General features: G+C 35.7%; 2 protein-coding genes across 2 annotated transcripts; one reads left to right on the top strand and one right to left on the bottom strand.

The window, feature by feature from the left end:
- Positions 1-758: 758 nt before the first annotated feature.
- On the bottom strand, positions 759-11228 carry LOC144447322 (rho-related protein racA-like). The gene is made up of 12 exons (XM_078137281.1): positions 11120-11228; positions 10438-10544; positions 9702-9908; positions 9095-9263; positions 8196-8353; positions 7441-7558; positions 5666-5856; positions 4114-4318; positions 3390-3620; positions 2489-2586; positions 2015-2254; positions 759-1341 (listed from the first exon to the last, which is right to left on the bottom strand). The coding sequence occupies exons 3-12, from the start codon at positions 9882-9884 to the stop codon at positions 1129-1131; spliced, it is 1806 nt and encodes a 601-aa protein (XP_077993407.1). The 5' UTR covers positions 9885-9908; positions 10438-10544; positions 11120-11228; the 3' UTR covers positions 759-1128.
- LOC144447321 (protein zer-1 homolog) lies at positions 10877-16368 on the top strand. The gene is made up of 2 exons (XM_078137280.1): positions 10877-10911; positions 13989-16368. Exon 2 carries the CDS (start codon positions 14020-14022, stop codon positions 16270-16272), a length of 2253 nt encoding a protein of 750 aa, XP_077993406.1. The 5' UTR covers positions 10877-10911; positions 13989-14019; the 3' UTR covers positions 16273-16368.
- Positions 16369-22355: the final 5987 nt, after the last annotated feature.

A 22355-nucleotide genomic window follows, 5' to 3' on the forward strand; every position in this document is an offset into this window, starting at 1 on the left:
TAAGACAAAGTCTTTCGAAATATTAATATAACTTGTGTCGAAGCACTCTTTTAATTATAGGAACATAGCATGCCAAGATTGTTTTTGTGACTTTAGGTCAAGTGAAGGCAAGGCTGTTGGTGTACAATCAGGTGGTGAACAAAACATTTTTATCACTGGTAATGTACTAGGAGTCTACATTCACTATTTCAAAAGCAAAATGAATGTTACTGAAAAGTTTGTGTTTCTGTCAGCATTATCAGAGCATTCTGTATAGATACAAATGTAGGTAGAACTTATAAAAATACATACATTTGAGATTTTCACATTTGTCACTTTTTTCAACTTCCTAAATACATGTGTTGAAAGCTATACAACAATGTAGCTGAATAAGATGTATCCATTATGTTGCTCACATATAGATATGCTACATGCAAGTGTTCAGTATAATGTTAACACATGAATCTAACCATGCGGTTGATTGTCCATGTTTCTATAAACTCAAATAACTTTATTTTTTAGTAAAATTTGATTTATTATCGTATATAAACATTAATGCTAGCTGTTCAACACCCATGCTAGACTGTCGACAGTCGCTCGCGGCTTTTTTTCCTACGTTTTATCTAAACTCCGATCCGGCGCAACACTAGTCTAATCGCAAACTGACATCGAGGGCCGAAGGCCCGAGCGGGCCTTTGGCCCTTGACCACTCGGACCTTCGGTCCTCGATATCAGTTTTTGATTATACTAGTGTTGCGCCGGATCAGAGTTTAGATAAAACGTAGGAAAAAAAGGCGCGAGCGACTGTTGACAGTCTACACCCATGCTATACTGGTACAGATAGTAAGCAACAGTGTGTCCTCTAATTAAGCCAATTTGACATGCCACTGAAACATACAATTTCTAGTGGTGCACCAAAATTTGGTGTCCCTTATCTCTTACTATGTGGCGACTCACAAGAACAAAATTTGGCTATGATTAGAGGGCACATTGGTAAGCAATTATATAATGTCCTCTCCATCTAATGGCATACCTCTGAAGAGCGCTATCAATTCACATTTAATGTGGATCTCTCTTGAGAGACTTTGGTGTTCATGTTGACACTAACCCACAACACACTGATTTCGATTTGTAGAACATGTATCAACTTCACATAACAACACATTTTTCTCCTCTCTTTTCCATCAACTTTTCATACTCTTTCACTTCTTTCAAGTATTCAACAGGTGGCCATTGATTTACGGTGACATGATCCAACTCGTCTGCTTCAAGCTTGTTAAAGTCTGACTTGTTACTGAAGACAAGGTAGTTGGTTGATATGAAATGAAGACACCACTTGTGCAGTTGTTCTGCATTGTGTACCTGGAGTAAGATAATACAGACATATTGAAGAAAGGGATTTAGAAAATTCTGTTTATTAATTCAATGCACTATCCAATATAATTATAAATTAGTAAATAATTGAGAGCTAGATTTTACAAAAAAGGATTTCATTTCACATTGTGAGATCTAAAGTCACGTGGAAGTCAGTTACAAAATATGAAATGAAATTCTTAAAATAAGGAAAAAAAATTAAGCCTCTCAAATTGCATTGTAGTAATCATGATGCATATATAGGTTATCAGTTTGAAACTATTGCTAATTTATAAATCTGTTATTTTGTTAGGAAGAGAGACAAGTACAACAATGTAGCATTGCTCTTATATACTTTGCCATGAGATCACACCATGAAATCTTTATAAAAATTATTTGATTGTCAGTTACAAACTAAGAAGATGGGAATGAGAAAAAGGTCACCAGCTTGAAATTATTCATAATTTCCTTGTAGGATCGGAACTCTGATTTAACTTGAAAGAGACAAATAGCTCTGTTGTGGTGGCATTATATATATACCTTTATAAGATCTTCAAAATTATGAGGAAGTCAGTTACAAAAAACCAGGGAAAGGTCACCAGCTTATAATTATTTCTAATGTCCTTGTTCGAGCAAAAATTTAAGATATAGCTTGGAAGAGAGACAAGCTGTGATGATATACCTTAGCTGTACGCAGGAGACCTATCACATCAATATCAGCTTCAGCAATGTTGTCTTTAGTTGACCTTTCAACTTCCTTGGTGATGTAGAGTTCGCATAAATTAATCAATCTCTCTTGACAGAATTGATTGGCAACCACCACTATGCCAACTGAGTCGCTGTCTTCAATTGGTGAATGGTCTGTGTACAGGTATTCCAATAAAGCCAAGAAACATTCCAAACTTGTGTCTTTTATTTCAACCTGTAAAATATCATTTCACAATAAATTATAAAGTAGGAATGGATTATTATGAATTTTTAAGTGTGGAAATAAAGACAAAACATAAAGAAATGAAAAGAATGGGAATAAAAGGCATATTGTTGATCATTTTCCCTTGAACAATAGCCCATGTACAATGCAAACTGGAAGTTGGAAATTTAGCACCCTCTTGTTAACACTTGTCACTAGGGTTATGATAACTATTACTATGCTTACCTTTGTGTTCAAACTCTCTGAAAAGTGACCACTAAACATGGCTGACATGACTTCACATCTTGCAGTGAGCACTGCTTTGTGGGCATACACTGTTGTATCTGTTGAAAAATGAAAAATATCAAATATGCAGTCTTTCAGACCATGAAAAAGATATGATCATCATGCATGCAGTCAAAGTGGGGAAAGGAGTGGTAAATACAAAGAAATCGAAAATCAGACTTGAATATTTACCATGGTATCATTCTAACTTAAGCCTTATCTGTAGGCCAAACAATATGAGTAATACAGATTATACCACTGTCAGAGTATGAAGAAAAGATACCTAGAAAGTACCGTAAACTAAAAAAGCAGGCAAATAGGGAACTTGCAATCCAGACTGAGCATGCTCAGATGCAAAGGACCATGAGATTATCTGTGGTTATCGTAATACCTAATCTGGAGCTACCGATAAAATAATCCACCCAGAATGGTCAGGGTGACTATGATTTAATTATTTGTGGTTACAAACAATGTAACATTATTGTTTACAATGCTAATTGATCAGTATTTATTATCACATTTCCCATGATGCAACATTCAACATGGTGGGTTTGCAAGTTCTCTATTGAACAAAAATAAAGTATTACAGTATGTATTGTCATTGTTGAGGGTGTTGCATAGTCATAGTTGAGGGCGCTGTGAAGTATAGTGTCTTACAAGTTTAAATTCCTTTTGGCATTTCGTGTTGAAAAATAAAGAAAATGACCACGAATTTTAAAGAAAATTATGATCAGCCATTAAATCTAAACTATTTGCATGTGTTGACTTGAAACTTTCTAAGCATTTATTAGACAGCTGTCAGCAAGATGTGATCATTATATAAATCTTGGTCTCTTCAAAGCTTACTCAAGCTCAGCCTTACCTTCTATGTTAAATCTGATATCAGAGAGGTGAGGTTTATTTAGAAAAAGTTTCTTGGCATCTGCACCCATACAGTCATTGAGGTATGTCCCAATACTAGGATTAAGAAACTCTTCATCATTGGTGATATTCTTACATACTTCTGTAAGTCTTGGCAAATTGAATATTTTAGCAGCTTTGGTTACACTGTCGAGGAGCTCATCTGATGGGTTGAATGGTAGTCTAGGTAAACCTAAAATAGGGCATTAAAATAAGGAATACTTTAAATGTGAAGTTTATCACTTACAACTGTAATAAAAGTGTAACGTTTGCAATAACTTTTAGCATAGCTGTACTACAAATAGTCTTGCTGCTTGAACCCTCGGGCTATTCTGCTTACTCTAAAAGTGACCACAGGTCCCCACTGAGGGTGCTAGGCCAAAGGGCACCCAGACAGAGGTACTCACTACCTTTGAGCTTTATTCAGCAACAACCACAATGCAAATCCAAAGTCTTACTACAAGACTATCCTGTAAACACCGAAATTCACAAGACCAGCTAAACGCTTGTCTTGTCAATATTTTATCGTAAATGCTGTTGATTTTTGATTTTTGCCTTGGAAAGCATTATTTTTTCAAAATTTGATAATCAGTTTCAACAAATATAAGGTCACGTAAAACACAAAAGTAAATAAAGCCACCTTTATACAGACACATGACAAAGTGTTTGGTAAAATAATATCTTACCTGAGTAGAGGAATTCAAGCACATGTTTAAATGCTTCTGATGTAATATCAGCACTAATATTCACAATTGTCCTGACGCTATTTTTACTGATGTCATTACAGTCCCCAGCTTCATCTATGATTCCAGCTAGTCCCAGAACCTTTCCATCATTGATATCATTCCTGGAAAAAGGCTTCTTTGTGTTGTGATCTTTCAGCTGGTTGTTCTGTGAGAATAAAATTAGAAAGAAAAAAAATTGTTAAGTACTGACTACTGGTACCTTTCTTTGCAAAGACTGTCAGTGCATGACTGGGTAAAAGTGTTGATGAAAATAGATATTGTATTGGGAAGACAATTGTAACCAGGATGGAGGAAGATTGCAAATCTGTGAGGGACAAAACTGTAGTATCATCTTTAGCTGAACACTAACTCCCATAGATAACATCAACTGTGACTCTGTTCCCATTATTGATACATCCCCAAATGATTTCCAAGAAATATCAGGAAGGCTATCAACATCAGACACTACAATTCCAACATAAACAGAGACAGGGGCATCAAACTACCTAACATATATAAATGGCTCAGATCAAACCACCACCTAGTGGTCAGTTGTAACTATGGAATTTGTCATTTTGATGAAGGTCGTCGCCCAAGACAGCTAGAAAACTCAACACTAAAAACTTTCAACAACTTACCAGTTTAGGTGGTTCTACACCAAACACCTTATAAAATTTAGCAACTACAAAATTACCAGTTTTAATAGGTGGTTCTACTCCAAACACCTTGTAAAATTTAGTAACTACAACTTACCAGTTTAGGTGGTTCTACTCCAAACACCTTGTAAAATTTAGGTGGTTCTACTCCAAACACCTTGTAAAATTTAGTAACTACAACTTACCAGTTTAGGTGGTTCTACTCCAAACACCTTGTAAAATTTAGCAACTACAAAATTACCAGTTTTAATAGGTGGTTCTACTCCAAACACCTTATGAAATTTAGCAACTACAACTTATACCAGTTTAGGTGGTTCTACTCCAAACACCTTGTAAAATTTAGCAACTACAAAATTACCAGTTTTAATAGGTGGTTCTACTCCAAACACCTTATAAAATTTAGCAACTACAAAATTACCAGTTTGGTGGTTATACTCCAAACACCTTATAAAATTTAGCAACTACAACTTACCAGTTTAGGTGGTTCTACTCCAAACACCTTATAAAATTTAGCAACTACAACTTACCAGTTTAGGTGGTTCTACTCCAAACACCTTATAAAATTTAGCAACTACAACTTACCAGTTTAGGTGGTTCTACTCCAAACACCTTATACAATTTAGCAACTACAACTTACCAGTTTAGGTGGTTCTACTCCAAACACCTCATAAAATTTAGCAACTACAACTTACCAGTTTAGGTGGTTCTACTCCAAACACCTTATACAATTTAGCAACTACAACTTACCAGTTTAGGTCATTCTACTCCAAACACCTTGTAAAATTTAGCAACTACAACTTACCAGTTTAGGTGGTTCTACTCCAAACACCTTGTAAAATTTAGCAACTACAACTTACCAGTTTAGGTGGTTCTACTCCAAACACCTTACAAAAGTAAGTTGAAGTACTACAAAGGACCAGTTTGTGAGCTTGGAATTGTCTGGAGTCTTCAAGAATGAAAGTTACATCTGAATGGACTGGGTTTTCTAACATCTTATACCAGTGATCAGCAAATGTAGATGTTTGAATCTCTATCCAAGGAGCCTGACCTGCGTACATGATGATAACGTACAAAACTGATGTGTTAGAAAAGATAAGACTTGATCAGATTTGTACTTTGTTAAGTTGTATTCGTGAGCCATTTGTTTCTAAAACATAAAAAATACTAAGAATGAAAGAAAATATATGAATTGATTCTTGTAGAAGGGATTGGTTAGGACATCAGCTGTTATTTTTCAAAATGCTAAGCTTCAAAAAAATATACTCAATCCATCAGAATCTCACATGAAAGACTATAGGAATTGCAATGTTTGGCATAAAAAAATTTTAAGGACCAAAATTTCAAACATATCATATCTATAATAGAAAGGCAGCTACACATTGAAAAACATATGATGTAATACAAGGTACACAAGTATAGATATATGGCCAGTGAGTAAGGGAGCATTCGTTTTTTACGGGGAGGGGTCGGTGGAATTCGGGGGGGGGGGGGGGGGGGGGGGGGGGGGGTTGACTTTTACAAAGCAGTTTTATGGGGGGGGGGTCAAATTTTATATCCAATGGTTTGGGGGGGGGGGTCAATTTTTACAACAGATTTGTATGGAATCATAGCAAAAAACAACAGAATTGACAAAAAAATGTACAAAACAGAATACAAACATGTCTTTATTCTGTCTGATCAGGTGATAACAAGTAAAAAAAAGAAAACACAGAATCACAAAAATAAAACTTTCGGGCTGTGGCAATATAATGACATACCTCACTTTTAAAACTCTTTAAAAACTCTTTAAAAACAACAGAACTCATTCAAATTAATTTTTGAGTCTAAGTGAACCATGAGAGGGATAAAGAGGAGGAGGAGAGCGATGAAGAGGATGAGATGGACGAAGACAGTGAATCAGAAGATGGACATGTAGTGATACATGAATTGGGTGAATCAGAGGAAAGTGACTCGGAAAGTGACTCTGAAAGTGATAGCAGTGACATTGAAAATGAACTCTTTCACACAACAAGATCAGGCAGACAGTGTACTACTTGGAAGTCACGGAACTACATGGACTAGGTTTCATGGTCCATTATGTGATATGTCGAACAAACACTCATATAAGTCAAGTGTTTCATAAATCTATTATAAATCAAGTGAAAAATTTTTATAGGGGGGGGGGGTCACATTTTACAATTGATGGATTTAGGGGGGGTCAAATTTTAGAAAAGTAATTTTTAGGGGGGGGTTGCTTTTTACATTTAATCAAATTCCACCGACCCCCCCCCCCTCCCCGTAAAAAACGAATGCTCCCTAAGTTACCAAGTTACTTTACTAGGCTGTCTATGACAGGGTACCCTATACAAGGAACTATGTTATTTTGACCTGCTTTCTCCCTTTCTGTTACCAACTTTCACCAACTTTAGTAAATACATTGCATAGCTACTCATGTAAAGTAAACTCTCTTGAATGTATTTTTAACTTCAGTTACATGTTCTCAACATTCGGGATGGGGGGGGGGGGCTAAATTATGGGGTATACTACCAGTTACCTAAAGATGATATCCACAATTTTCTCCCTAAACCAAACTACAATCAGTATATCACAGCAGTATAACCCATGTTATACTTTGATGAATATATAGACATACCTGCTGGTGGCATCACTGGTGGAAGTGGAGTGTTTTGTTTACTTTTACTACCAAATCCAAATCCAAAACCTTTCTTCTTTGATTTCCGACAATCAGACTCTCTAATCGCCACTTTCACCTACAACACAATATCAACAAATGTTGTTAATGAAGAGACTAAAATATACAGTTTGTCTCAACATGGCATGGTTTGCGTTACAGTATATCTATAATAACATGCTACTCTGATCAACATCAAAAATGCAAGAAATTTATCAACTGGTGATTTCTCATATCCAGGAGGGCCAAATTTTCAAGTTAACAAATTCCAGCATTGTATCAAGTTTATTGGATCCTTTCACTGAGAATCAAGTTTTAGTCAAATTTGATTACTGATTGTCATCCTTTACAATAAAATTTCACAGTAAGTGACTTCAAAGAATTTCCTAGGATTTGTTAATGATAATATTCTCAAACTATCCAGGTATACAGCAGTATTTACCTATCCTATAGTACTAGACCTGCTGTTGTTGTGAATGGCAACAGTTTCATGCCCTATCCTGGACACTACTTCAGGTCGACTGATGATCTAGTGTCATAATAATATTGTTATGACAAATTCATAAATTTGGTGTCAAGTCTATTTTCAGAGTTTTTCACAGCAAAACATGTCATATGTAATGCAATAATTATTTCCTTTGGCAAAATCTGTTAATTAACAGTCATTATTGTGGTGTTTTTGGTGAATTTACTGATCATTATATACATGTACTCACTGCATTATCAAAGAGATCTTTTAGTCCTTTTAATGTGAGGGCACTCGTCTCAAAGTAGTGTAATCCATGTTTTTTTGCAACTTGCTTTCCATCTTCATAAGTTGATATCTTTAATCCAGGCCTGCTATGAGTCAATTCTGCTGATCTGCTTCTAAGATCTATGGTAACAAAAGTCAGTGTACAAAATGATGAAAAAGAACATAAATAAAACTCACTAAAATAATTACAACGGAGAAGCAAATATTCAAATAGACACAGTATAATAGCAGTGGATGCAGAAAGAACCTTGCAATTCAGACTAAGTGTTTTAGGAATGTACTGATACAAGTGTGTTTGCTAAAATCTGTGAACCATGGTAAATAATAAGGGGGGGGGGGGTCTGGAAAAACTGGCATCATTTTGGTGGGGAACCCTGGTAAAAAATTACTTGGGAGCTCAGATAAATTGACATCATTTTGGTGGGGAACCAGGTAAAATTACTTGGGAGCTCAGTACCTACAAACCCTTTGGTATACCAAATAAATTGCCATTTTTTTGTCACTTCGCGAACTATGGTGAGAGCTCTAATCTTCTAGTTACTTACACATTATACAACATATTTTAGGTGTTTGAATATCACAAGTATATTTCAACATGAACCAAGTAACCATCAAAACTCACAAAGTTAGACAGCAGTCTCTGTTTGTCCCCTTAAACATAAAACCTAATAGAGTAAACATATTCTGTTGTTCTAAAATTAAGATTGTTGGCCGTGTATTCCTAAAATCAAGTTGTCATTGCTGTTTGTTCTCTATATAGTAATATCACATAGGAAGACTTAGGTTCACTTCTATGCTATGCTAAACTTCTACTTCTTCTACACTAAATCTTGTCAAAGCCTAATTAGCAATTTGACTTACCGATTTTGTTGGCAACAAGAATAATTGGAGTATCTGGCATGTGGTGTCTGATTTCTGGAACCCATTTCTCTTCAACATTCATCAGTGAAGCCTCAGAATCAACTGAGAAGCATAGAAAGAAGACATCTGTTTGTGGGTAAGACAATGGACGTAATCTATCATAGTCTTCCTGAGAGATAAAAATAAATGCAAATACATCAGAATGTAGGAAACATAGAGCACTAGCTGTCAAACATCTGTTTATTAAAACAAGAAATCAGCCCAGCTAGATCAAGAAACGTTATGAATCCATAATGCAAATTGCACTGTGTTGCCAGCTTAGGAAGTTTCAAACCAGTATCAGGTCGAAATGGTGACTCCCACTGTCCCGGGTGATAATACAGGCCAACTTCGGTATGTAAACCTTTAAAGGCCAATATCGCAATAGGATTATTTGGGTTTGGAAAATAGTAGTCTTACAGCACTGTAGAAAAAGTTGATTCTGAACAGAAGAATTATCCTTGGCCTAGTAAATCCCTTTGAATAATCATAATCCAGAATTCAAACATTGGGGTTTAAGCACTTCTGTCAATCAAATAAGGAACTCTAAATGACAATGAAAACGTACCTGTCCTGCTGTATCAAAGAATGAAAGTGAGTATGGTTTGCCATCAACCATTACATTGGCTGCATAGTTGTCAAACACTGTAGGTACATACTCTGCTGGGAAGGAGTTAGTATTGTATGCTATCAGTAGACAACTTTTACCAACAGCACCATCTCCAACTACTGTTAACTTTAGATTCTGCATTGCTATTATGCTGGTAATTAGATACTGTAAAATATAGTAAAAATATCATGAAATGGAGTATGAAATAATTAATGGCTTTATGAAATATGGTCACCCAAACATACATGTATATATTTATCTTATTTTATCTTATCTGATTTACATACTTTATAAAGATTACTGTTGATGATGTCTCAATCAGTATTTTATACATAAGAAGTCAAGAAGCTATTCATTTATCTATCTAATAGTATTACACACTATGAAATGTGGGGGGGGGGGGTGTAATATTTGAAATTAGTGATGGGTCATCCTATTTTGGGTTTTAGCACTGTTACTTACTTATAAATCAATCTGTATTTTTTTTAAATATTGCTGCTACGTATATACTATCGGGGACAAATACACGCTAACGCCGCCCCCCCCCCCCCACGTCGAAGAAACTGACCAGTCCCTAGTAGTTGCTTCCGCGATATCAACTTCATTGTCTTTAACTTGGTGTCAAACTTTGTAAAGTAATTGTACAAGTACTAGGTATGACACTTTCTTTACAATAATCAAAGATTGTTCTTACCTTTTCGATAGACACTTCTGTGCACAGCTACAAACTCGGCTACCTCGACAGATCTGTATGTCGTTCGTTCGTCCTGCATGTTGTTTAATTTATACCATGGTCTGTGTCTAAAAATAACAACCAATCATATTCGAGTTTTGAGGACATCCCTAGTTCCGGTTCCCGATTTACGGATTACCTCATTTTGTATAGTTATTAGAATGTGGACTAATATTCGTCAAACAATGGAAGTATTTTGTTATAGAAAACTATAATTGTACCGTTTTGATAAATTTCCAAAATCATTGTATAATTATTCAATTTTTTTTAAAGTTACGTACAGAAGATATTTGCTGCAAAATTTCAATTTAAAAATAATATATTTTCGTATTTGCATCTCTTGATAATACGATTATCATTTAGTATTGTTTATCCAGTGACTCCCTGCCTTGTTGTGAAATCCCCTATCAAAGCATACGACGAGCAGTGACACAGGTATGGATGCCCAATTTTTACGTGACCTGTATTGAAATCAGCTTTACAAAGACGTCGTTTTGACGTAATATTATGTATGTGACCACTGAGCAGTGTACAATCTCCCGAGCAGTTGAGACACAACATGTAAACGGCTAACGCTTAGCTTGCGCTTGTCTCACACATATTGTACATTGTCAATGTCACTTTGTGTTGACTGTTGACATACTGCTGATCGAATTTATACACCCTTTGGCCTTTTCCGAGAAATTATGTTGATTGTCATGAAATTTGAGTATATGTAATGGTTCATTTTAGACCTGTTAGAGATGGCAATTGTTTTTTAGAAAGGCAAGTCCATGCGTAAACTTGTAGATATTTGATGGATAATTCCAGAAACATATTGTGTAGAGTTCGTTGACCCCACGAGGGCAATATTAAAATTATTAATCTTAGTTTTAGGGCATGACTTGTCATAGACTGTAAGATACGTCGTGACGTTTCGCCCTCACCGGCCTCCTCTCTGTTAGGGGTTGGCCGATGGTTGAGGGCGCACCGTCACGGCGTACCTTACAGACTAGACTTGTCATAGTGACAGTGAGTTTCAATATTATTCACAACACAAAATCACGAGAGGAGATGAATGCGAAAAATATTTGACTGCTGTGAACGTATTTATTTACTCACAAAAAGTTTAGCAGAAAGGAAAATACCATTTTTCACATTTTTGCCTCCACTTTATTTCAGCAGATAAATATTTTTTTTTATTACAAGTTGCTAATAATATAGCCACATCATTTTTGTCAGTTTATGTTTTTATTGCTGCTTTATTAATAGCTTGGCTTTTGTTATATGTTAGTCATACTATAGCTATTAAGAATTATCAGTGAAAGGGATTCTGTTCACTGATTTATTTTGGCACAAAAATAGTTTTAACTAAATAAGGTAAAATGATTTATGAGCCAAAATATATCCATTCACAATGCAGTAATGGTGAAATCTCACAATAACATTCAAATACGTGAATAGATACACTAAAGTTGTGTTGTAAATTACACCAGCAACAATGCTGTAACTATGGATCTCCACAGCATTAATCTATGCTGTACACATAACTTAAACTTCCATTGCTGATGAGTATAGAAGTAAATGTTTTAGATGTGTTTATTCATCACTCTTGAATTCTTTATGCAGTCATTTTTAGCTTGTCGTTCTTCATGAATTTGGAAATTCATAATGTATCTCACAAATATTGTTGAGGTTATTGACCTGGGAAATGTCTAATAGATAAGGCTTGATCAACCAGGGAAGTTTACATAAATATTTTAACTAGACTGAACATACCAGCAGAAAGCTGCATTAATTAAGAGAGTTGGGTGAGGCGAAGTTGGATTTTAATAGCATTTAATATCTTATAATTTTTCAAGTGGTAAACATATGATGTATTAATCTACGCTATTACATTGTATATGTGCCACTGTAATTTGAACACACAACCATGTATGCATGTACATGTATCTTGTTTGACTGTAAGATACGTTGTGACGTTTCGCCCTCACCGGCCTCCTCTGTTAGGGGTTGGCCGATGTTTGAGGGCGCCCCATCACAGTGTACCTTACAGACTGGTATCTTGTTTAACAAGTGCATTCACAGTGTTAGAATGAAGTACTAGTAGCCTGTTCACATTGTGATATTGCTTCCACGTTCACTCTCAGTAACCGCTTGTTATGCGAGCAACAACAAACAATGGGGTTTGAAAAATATACACTCAAACAGATTGGGTGTTTTTTTTAAATCACTCAAACTGATTGGTCACAATGGAGAGTTATACATGTACCTTACACCAGCCTAATTGACTTTATTTAGATGAAGTCAATATGTAAATGTCCCCTTGGTGAGAGCAACATAATTTTCATATAGAGATTATTGTGTAAATGTCTACAGAGAGTAATGAAGCATGCTGATAAATGCCAGTCAGGGTTTGACTAAAGTACTAGTAGTCACCTGTCATTGCTAACATTTCAAGCTGTTAGTGCATTAGTCTATCAGCTAGCCCTCGGATGTTCTTCCGATAAAATACGACACACAGCCGAACAACGCTATCGAGGATGGAACATCCGAGGTCTAGCGAATGTCATCAGGATATAAATAACTGCCAATCAGAGAACCGTATTAGCGACAAGCACAAACAGAGGACAATAGCTAAATTTTCATGCATATTCATCTTAAGGAGGGGCTTGTAAAAATAACCACCAATGCGTTAACTAAAATGTGTGAATGACAACGTCTACACACTCATCAAACACAATTACCATAAACTGATAAGACATAGTAATGACATAAATGTGTTTGTCAACACCTGCATGCAGAGATTGAATATATTAAAGTATATATATGCCCAACCCACCGCTTATCGTAATCTCAATGGAATATCTGGTCTGAAAATGACATTCGCTAGACTGTTCAGCAAGCCCTCACATGCGAACTTCGTTCGCTTATAGTTATAGCATCGAAAGAAAGCCCGAACGTCTAGCAGCAAGACTATTAGTGCATCAGCAAAGCAAAATAATATGTATTTACGTGATCAAACTTTAAATGATGATTAAGAAAAAGTGTTGTATAAATTATAACAACATTACAGTATTACCTATCTGAAATTATTATAATTAAAGTAACTGTTTATCAACACAAAACCATTACCAGGAGCAAATTGCAAAAAGCACACTGTTTTATCTTTCAGATTCAGGGCATCCATCATCTACAATGATCTGTCAATTTAATTATATATCCCAACTCTCACTCATCTTTTAGCTGCACCAGTACCATATGTTCTGTTTTATTTGTACTTTTTCTATTTTATCAATATTTTATTTGTATCTGTTTTATGTATACATGTATGTAATGTATATTATACTCTATGTATTTTATTCCTATGTATGTTAATAATGTATGAACACCTAATAAATTAATTCATTGTGACTATCATAAATATATAAATATTTTAAAAAATCATTCCTTTAGAAACAGTATGAAGATACCATATTGAGGCATGTAGTAATGGACATTTGTAAATAATATTTTTTAATTTTTTTTTCCAGATTGTAACCATATTCCATAAGGAGAGTGCAAATGGATAATTACTTTTATGAGGAAAGAATGAACTGCAAAGACAAACTTTCTACATTATTTCAAACATGTACATTATTTGACTATGCAAAACATGTGTGTTTTACCAACCCAAAGGTGCTTTTCTCAACAGATGACAAAGGTGTTATATCAGGCCTTAGACCTGAAGTATGTTTACCAAGTCTCATCACCGATGAACTCATCTCATATATTGCACAAGATGGACGTATAGATGATACTTTTCTTAATCTTCTAAGTGACACAGAGAAATTTTCTTTGAAACATGCTGGACTACATGGATGTGATTCAATAACAGATGGAGGACTACAGAAACTATTCAAACATAACTTGCAATCATTGGATTTATCTGACTGTTGCCTAGTAACAACTAAAACAATGGAGTACCTATCACAGTGCAAAGACTCTCTGCAACATTTGAATATTGATTTCTGTAAGGGTGTCATCACCAGGGGAGTAATGATGAACTTTCCTTTCACTAACCTTGCAACTCTCAGTGTCAATTCTGTTCAACTTGTCAACTTTGAAACTCATTTAGTAGAGCAATTCTTTGGGCAACTCAAGAACCTGACATCCTTAGACTTATCCAACCAGATTCAAGTCCACTCAACCAAGTCTCTTGATTTTTTGAACCTCATAGCAAAACAGTTGAAATCATTGGTACTGTACAATTGTAAACCAAAGCTGATTACTGATAGTTGGGATATCATCTGTTCAATGAGTAGTTTGAAACTTCTGGATATTTCCCAGGAACCATCGGGAATGGCATTTGGTCACATCCGAGTCCACACCAACATTGTGACCCCACAGATGCTATCAAGACTAATGGATAGTATACCCTCACTGATTTCATTAGACATTTCACGATACAATTTGGGATCTTGGGATGACGAACTCGCAGACAAGGGAGATAGTCAGGTGTATATTAAGAGCTCAATACCAGGACTTAGACGTCTGAAGCAACCGCTGTCATTTCTAGGGATGTGGATGACACGATGGACAGCTGAAAGCCAATCATATGATGATATCGAGAATGGGATGAGGAGTAAAGTGGTTGTTCCTGCATTGAGGGTAGCTGGAGGAGTCAGTAAAGAAGCATTGCTTACTGCTCTGGAGGTTTACACAGCTAGGAGGAGAAGATTCCTCAAAGTCCTCAGTTTGTTCCAGAAGCATCCATCTCTTCTTGAAGATGAAGACACAATGGTGAAAGTTATGCAGTGTATCTTCAAAGCTATGACTTATCATGCATTGAATAGTGATCTTCAGATTCAGTGTACTGAGATGCTTAGTATTATCGTCTCCAAGTGTGCCATAAACAGTCCTAATTTTCCAACGGGAAAGCTGTATCGTGAAATGGTTCAAGCAATCCTTTGCACAGCTGTAAGATCCCACTGTGGCCATTCTGTTGAAGACAGCATTTGTGAACTGTTGTTCTTGCTAAAACCCTGGAGAAGTGAGTTTGAATTTATCTCAATTTTCAAAACTGTATTGAGATTTGCAACGGAGAGTGACACGGCTGATATCAGAGTTCAAATAGAACTTCTGAAGCTCATGATAACTGAAGCTCCTTCGGCAAAGAGACTTGAATTGGTGAATAATGACTGTATCAAAGATACATTAGCAATGATGCACAAAAGTATCATCACATTTGATGACTCCTGTCTGTATCAAAATTTTATCCATGAGGAGATGACAGAGCTTCTGTCAGCTGGATGGCTTATCTTAGGAAAACTGACATCATTCCAAGATGGTAGGGCCAGGTTCATGTCTGCCGGAGGAGTATCCGTTTTCAAGACATGTTGTAAGCGTTTACCAGATAATGGAGAGAGGAGAGCCGGTAATAGTATCATCCAAGGAGATGATACAGTAGTGGTACCTTGGATCATCACACCAGATGTCATCTCTGAGATGGTATCAGTGATCGGAAATCTAGTGTTGGACTCTAACTGCCAACCAAAGATGGGAGATGTTGTAGATCCATTGTTTTCACTAGCCACAACAGCGGAACTACCAGGATTGATATGTCATATTCTTGTGGCATTTTCCTTCTGCATTCTAGCAGCAGAGGCACCGTATCTGTGGAAAAAGGATTCACAAAGACTTTCGATGATCAAGAAGGTAGTGGAAGCTAATCACATTCGATTGGAAATCATCAAAGATGTGGAATTTCTGAAGGATATTGTCCTGTCAGGAGGAGAAACTGGTGTTGGTGGGTTAGTGCAATTTGGGTACTATTAGAGTATTTCTATTTGTGATCTTACATTGCTCAATATTCCTGTGTGTGTGTGTTGGGGGGGGGAGGGGGGTACTCCCCTTATTTGACTATACATATATGTGCCACCCTTTGGAATACATTTTGTAACCCTTTGGTCTAAATGAATGAGGTTTTCTTTTTTTTCAAGCTGCAGAGTCTAAAATGGCGTCCACTCTGCATTATTTCCAATTTTGCTTTGTCTAAAATGTGCTCCATATAATTGTCCTTTACCAACTCATAACTGTCATTAATTGTCAAAACATGTGCTTCCAAAGGGAAATGTATTTTGGTCTAAACTTAATCTTTTCAAAACCTGAAATGATCTAAAATGGCATATTGGTTTTTGGTCGAAATGGGTCTAAAATGGAGTCTGGGGTTGTCAGCCCTGGCCGTACACCCCTATCAGAGCTGGTCACTGGTACCACCCCATCCTCCCTACATCTAGGTACATCACATGACTGCACAAAAACCCTCTAGTAACATTATTAACAGTAAAGAGGTGACTATTTTGAAATAATATAATTTTTCATTCCTGATGCATCTATTCCATATTTATGATGCTAACCTCCATGAGACGGTGCGCAACCACTATAAGGAATGCCACTGAACAATGGACATTCAGTAAGTTTCAATTTGCACGTAATGTAAGTGATGTGAAATCATACAATGATGCTTCACAACCTAAAGACAGTTTATATTTTCTGGAGTTGCATTCCCTTTAATAAGACCACGTTATAGTCATACTTCATACATACACATTGTCACTGCCAAGTGAACAGTGAGTCATTAAACAAAACTGAACAAAACATTTTGACAAAAAAAATGAAACATGAGGGCTTTACCCACAGACACTTCTTACCTAAGATATGTTTCAGAAAAAAATAAAATATTGCTACATTATTCCATATTTGGTCAGTAATACGTGAAAGGAGTAAAATAACACAGGTTTCTAGGATCGTGTAAACTCTACACACTGAAATATACAAGTTTATGTGGTGTGTGGACTTGTGTGATCCTACCAACCCATGTTATTTTACCCCTGTCTGTCCTTTATTCTTATAATGATGCAACAACTGTTTTGACGTCAAAAATTATTTTATTATTGATGTTTTATAATCTCTGGCAAAGTATCATATCATGAATCTATTATGATATAGATTAGTTTGTTTGCATAAGGCTGTAATATAAGAGTTGGGTACAAATCTGATCAAGTGTTTTTGTAAATACGTCTACAATTTCTTTAGTCATGCATTCACATGTTTAGTCACTTTTTTAAATTCAGTTTCTAATGGTACTATACATATTATGTCAGGTACATTTATTACTACATACACAGGTGCAATAGTCCATTTTCTAGTATTTTTTCTACAGGCTGAATTGCTGTCATATACTTTTTACAATTATGGCCATTTGTTGATTTTTTTTACCATAAAGGACTAAAAATTTATTTACATTATTTTCTCAGAAAGGAGGATATAATATATCAATTCTTGTTGTTTGTTGAGTTTAAATGTATATAAAATTTGATACAGTACTGTTCATTTGTGTGCCAGTGGCTGGCTTGTCATCTGCAAGTCCCTAATTTTAAGCCTTACCATGGACAAAATGTTGTAATTTCTTTCTGATTGGCTAAAATCCTTATACAAGATTTGAGCTACCCCAATCAGCCCTGTTGTATAAACGGGGACCTAGTAGGATAGAGGTTACAACGTGAATGATTTAATTGTATGTGCTTACCATGCTTTGCAGAGGCTACAATGTATTATGTGCTCCCAGGGAATTAGTTAAGTTATATCGGGCCCTTGTGCCAATATACATGTAGGTGTGTGTGTGTGTGTGTGTGTGTGTGTGTGTGTGTGTGTGTGTGTGTGTGTGTGTGTGTGTGTGGTGGGGGGGGGGGGGGGGTAATACCGATAATAATTGTACAGTGCTATCACAATGCCATTCATTTATCTAGGCGTTTCAAAAACGTGTCATTAAATGTGTACCATTATGATACTGAAAAATTACCACTTAGAGACTTATACAGCATGTGCAACACTTTCCACCCACCTAGCCCTACCCAAACATGATTATCAACATAATGAAATTCAAGAGACTGTTTAGTATTAAGAGAACATTTCCATACTTACATTGATTTATGAGATCTCATCAATAGTTGTAGTTATCTCAATAAAAATGTATACATATGAGTGACACTTTGTTAGCTCATCTGTATAATTTATACTTGTATATATCATTATGCAATTAACTTCTTTACAGAAATGGATTTATCGTTTTTGCATAATCAGTACAATTTTGAATGGCATTGAAATCCATTGTCATTTTATAAACTTTAAACTTGTGAACTCTTACTCAAGCCAGTTCCAAACAGTGCAGACTTGAAATATGTACATATTTTGGAGTTCTCCCCAGCCCAAAACGAGTTCTGGTCAGTCAGTAGTATTCATAAACATTACTATTCTATGAGGTAATACATGTACATGTACTGCAATAATGTCAATACCCTAAGACAAATGTCAATGATACCAAAGGCATGCATTGACATTAACTTTATACTTGACTATTTTGATCAAGATTAAATAAGTACTTTCACCCAAGTAAAAGGTTATAAACTCAGCTTACACCACTCCAGCTTTTCTTCTTTCACAAAATGTGCAATATCTCTCTGACCTAGACAAACCTATTTACAGTATACATATAATACCATGCAGTTCTTTCTTTTATTTGCATTCAGTATGAAAATGTTGGGAATTTCCACTATTGTTAGATAAACTCTACCATATTTCTATACTAAAATGTTGAAAAAAAAACACTTCTATGCCATCAACTGTATAAACACAAGTGCAATATATCTCAGACATAGACAAATTGTCTACAGTGCACACTAACACTAAGACTTACCATATTTAAAGTATGGTACATTGTCGCAAACCACTGCCTCTTTTACGGTACTGTCCAAAATGTGTCGTTATTTTGCAGTGTCGTGGAAGAAATAATAGCTCTGGTTTGCGAGAAGGGTATGGTAGAGCTTGTATCATTTGAAACCAATGTTTGCATTCGAGATGAAATGTCTTGCAAATTGCCACTATATGTAGATAAAATCCAAAGTTCAAGTTCACTCACTATTTCCAGGGCTATTGTTGAACAGTGGCCACATCAGATGTACGTTATATACGCGTTAATGAACACAGTGTATAAACTCTGTAACACTAACTACCTAGGTTCAATGTAAATGTGTGTATTTTACATTTAGTCCACTGCTACATCTTGCCCCATTTTCATTTTCATTGCCATGTCACTTTTGCTGACTATTGAATTTTCACTTTTTCCAGGTTATAACAAATTTTACATTTTAAAAGATTGAATGATGTAAGAACATAAAGATTGACAAGTTGAATTGTTTTAATCTTGTGACTTTATGTATTGGTTCGTAACATCCATATGTCAATTTAGAAATTGTAAGATTTTATGATAGTGTATAATTACTCTACAATTGTCAATTTAACTACAACTAAAAAACTATAAATATGCTTCACAGGTTTTCTCAAAAGAGGAATTCTTCAAAGTATAATTCTCATAGTGTAAGAAAATAATTCACTCCAACTATCAATTCACTTTTTCATCTTTGTATATTTGCATTTTGTTGTTTTATAAATTGGATAAGGTTTGTTATCAATATCATTTCTCTCAGGATGACATCTTTTCATGACATTTTCTCAATTCTATTGTCATTAAAGCTCTTTCATTAAACTTTTCTAATATTTCTCGCCAATGTCGGGTGAATTGTCTTGATTTATCTCCTGTTTTCAGTAAGTTTTCACTGATACAGTTATGAAGCACACTCAGACCGTTGGTGGCGCTTCGCGTAGTATGGTGCCACCAACGGTGGGAGTGTATCTGTATGGTCTGTGTGTGTGTCAGGATGTACGTACGTACGTATATGTATATTAGAATAGTTATGCGCGATTTATTTATTTTCACATGTATATAGTCAGTTTGTCACCCTTCTGTGCTTCAATATATAGATGAACGTACGAAAGGCATACCTCGGTGAAGGCAAACTCGACGTTGGCAAATTTCGAACCCAGTGCAGTGATCTTTGGGGTTTTGGTGAAATAAATTTGCATACCAAACGAAATAATGCTAAGATGTCATATGTGAATGTTGTTTTCCAGTCATTAATTTACGAATATTTGTCATATTTCGGTTTAAACTTCTTGCAGTCAGTTTCAATATAATTGTTAGAGGAGGATACCGGAAAACTAAAATCACATGCATTGACATGATCGATGCATGTAGTCAACAAAATGTAGCCTGGCTAAACAAAACGAACTTCTTGACTTCCTTAAAATAAAAAAGCGATCTCAAACAAATGAAGTTAGTCGTTTTTTTGGCACTTGTTGAGAATGTCACCAACATGTACATTTACTGTGAAACATTGCGTAATTGGGAAATTACTCGACTATCATGCATTGCTGTCTTTTCTCGTTTCTCGTTGTCCTGAACAGCGCTACGTTACAGTCTGCTACCACCATGGACCTGGTTATGTCATAATTAATTATGCAATTATCGGAAAAACAGACGAACGTACTATACTTTGGCCACTGGTGGTGGGGCTGTTTTGAAGCAGGCAAGATACTACTAGTAGTCCAGCACACGTGATTTAATCGTTACGTACTGTGTTGTTCAGTACTACTCAGCAAAGCCTTGGTGCTTTACATAAACAAATTAAATATTCTCGGTCACTTATATTTCTTTCCAATTTTGATGATTCTATTTTACTGGTGAAATGCTTATTACACAGTCACAGTATTGCCTTAGTCAGGTACTACCGTTACATATCGTTTGCATATGACAAAGACTGTACATCTTCAATAACTCAACCTTCAAAATACACAATCGGTACATTAGCTAAATTTCAGAGCTGTTTTGTTCCTCTGTTGGCATACTAGAACAGTATACCAACATAGGAACAAAACTGCTCTGAAATATTCCCTGTCTGCACATATGTGTATACGTGTTATTTGTGTTAATTTGTGAACTGAGAAATAAGCTTATAATGTATTTTAAAAAATAAGTTGCAGTCATTACATGCAACTATATAGAACTGCACACAAAAGGCCGAGCTTCAAAATTTGCACGCGTACGTAGACTGAGAGATCCGTCGACCGGTGTCGTTGTTTCTGTTTATGCAACCACCATTTCGTGTCGAATGAAAGTACTATAAAACTTCATACAACTTTTCCGTTGAAAACTCGTCTGCGAAATGAGTACTTTAGCTAGACTTGGAAGAATTGTATAAGTCTATGCCGTATGTCTGTGGATTGTTGATACATGTAAAGAATATTCGAACGTTTGTGACGTAGTAGACACCATTCAAACTTACCAAAGTCTCGGAAAACAACGCGAGAGTCGGGAACATACCTGCAGTTCGTCCGCAAGTACATAAGCAACTTGTAGTACAGGCTAGGTATGACCACAGGCTTTGGAGTTCGCTCCAGCGTATATGATGTGATATTTATTTTAGTGATAACAAAACTATGTTAGAGTTGCAGGTGCATAATGAAATCAAAAGTTTGCAATTGGGTTGTAGAATTAAATATACTGCGTAGTAGAGTCAGAGCGTCCTTCACCTGTTATAAGTTTATAGTATTTCATATATGTTGAGTAATGGAGAAATGGTGGCGTCATTTACTTCAGACAAGGGAAGGAGCCGGAAGCAAAGTATCATACGATGTATTAGAACGAGAGGACGAAGTCACGTAAAACAAAACATTATTAATACTAATAACACTCCATCAGTATCTATTGTAACTTAAATGACGTTCATATTATGTATACTGCACGAGCTGCAATTAACTAGAATGGTTTTTTTAAAAATCTGTTTCTGTTATATATAAAGAGTTTATCATAATGTTATACACTCTAGACAATATTGAATCACCTATGGGTAAATATATTATGCAGCTGTTCGCGTAATATAAACAATAAATCCAATCAAATCGGTGCTTTGGGTCCGCATCCACAAAATCAGTGACCACAATACGATCATGATTTCAACTTG

Source organism: Glandiceps talaboti, chromosome 16, assembly GCF_964340395.1.
Source record: "Glandiceps talaboti chromosome 16, keGlaTala1.1, whole genome shotgun sequence".
NCBI lineage: Eukaryota > Metazoa > Hemichordata > Enteropneusta > Spengelidae > Glandiceps > Glandiceps talaboti.

Excerpts from the sequence above, each read along its gene's own strand:
- LOC144447322 (XM_078137281.1), bottom strand. The coding sequence starts at position 9,884 with ATGCAGAATCTAAAGTTAACAGTAGTTGGAGATGGTGCTGTTGGTAAA. Across the intron at positions 5,857-7,440 it reads ACCAGTGATGCCACCAGCAG|GTCAGGCTCCTTGGATAGAG; the intron begins GTATGTCTATAT and ends TCATGTACGCAG. Across the intron at positions 2,587-3,389 it reads TATCAGATTTAACATAGAAG|ATACAACAGTGTATGCCCAC; the intron begins GTAAGGCTGAGC and ends ATTTTTCAACAG.
- LOC144447321 (XM_078137280.1), top strand. The coding sequence starts at position 14,020 with ATGGATAATTACTTTTATGAGGAAAGAATGAACTGCAAAGACAAACTT.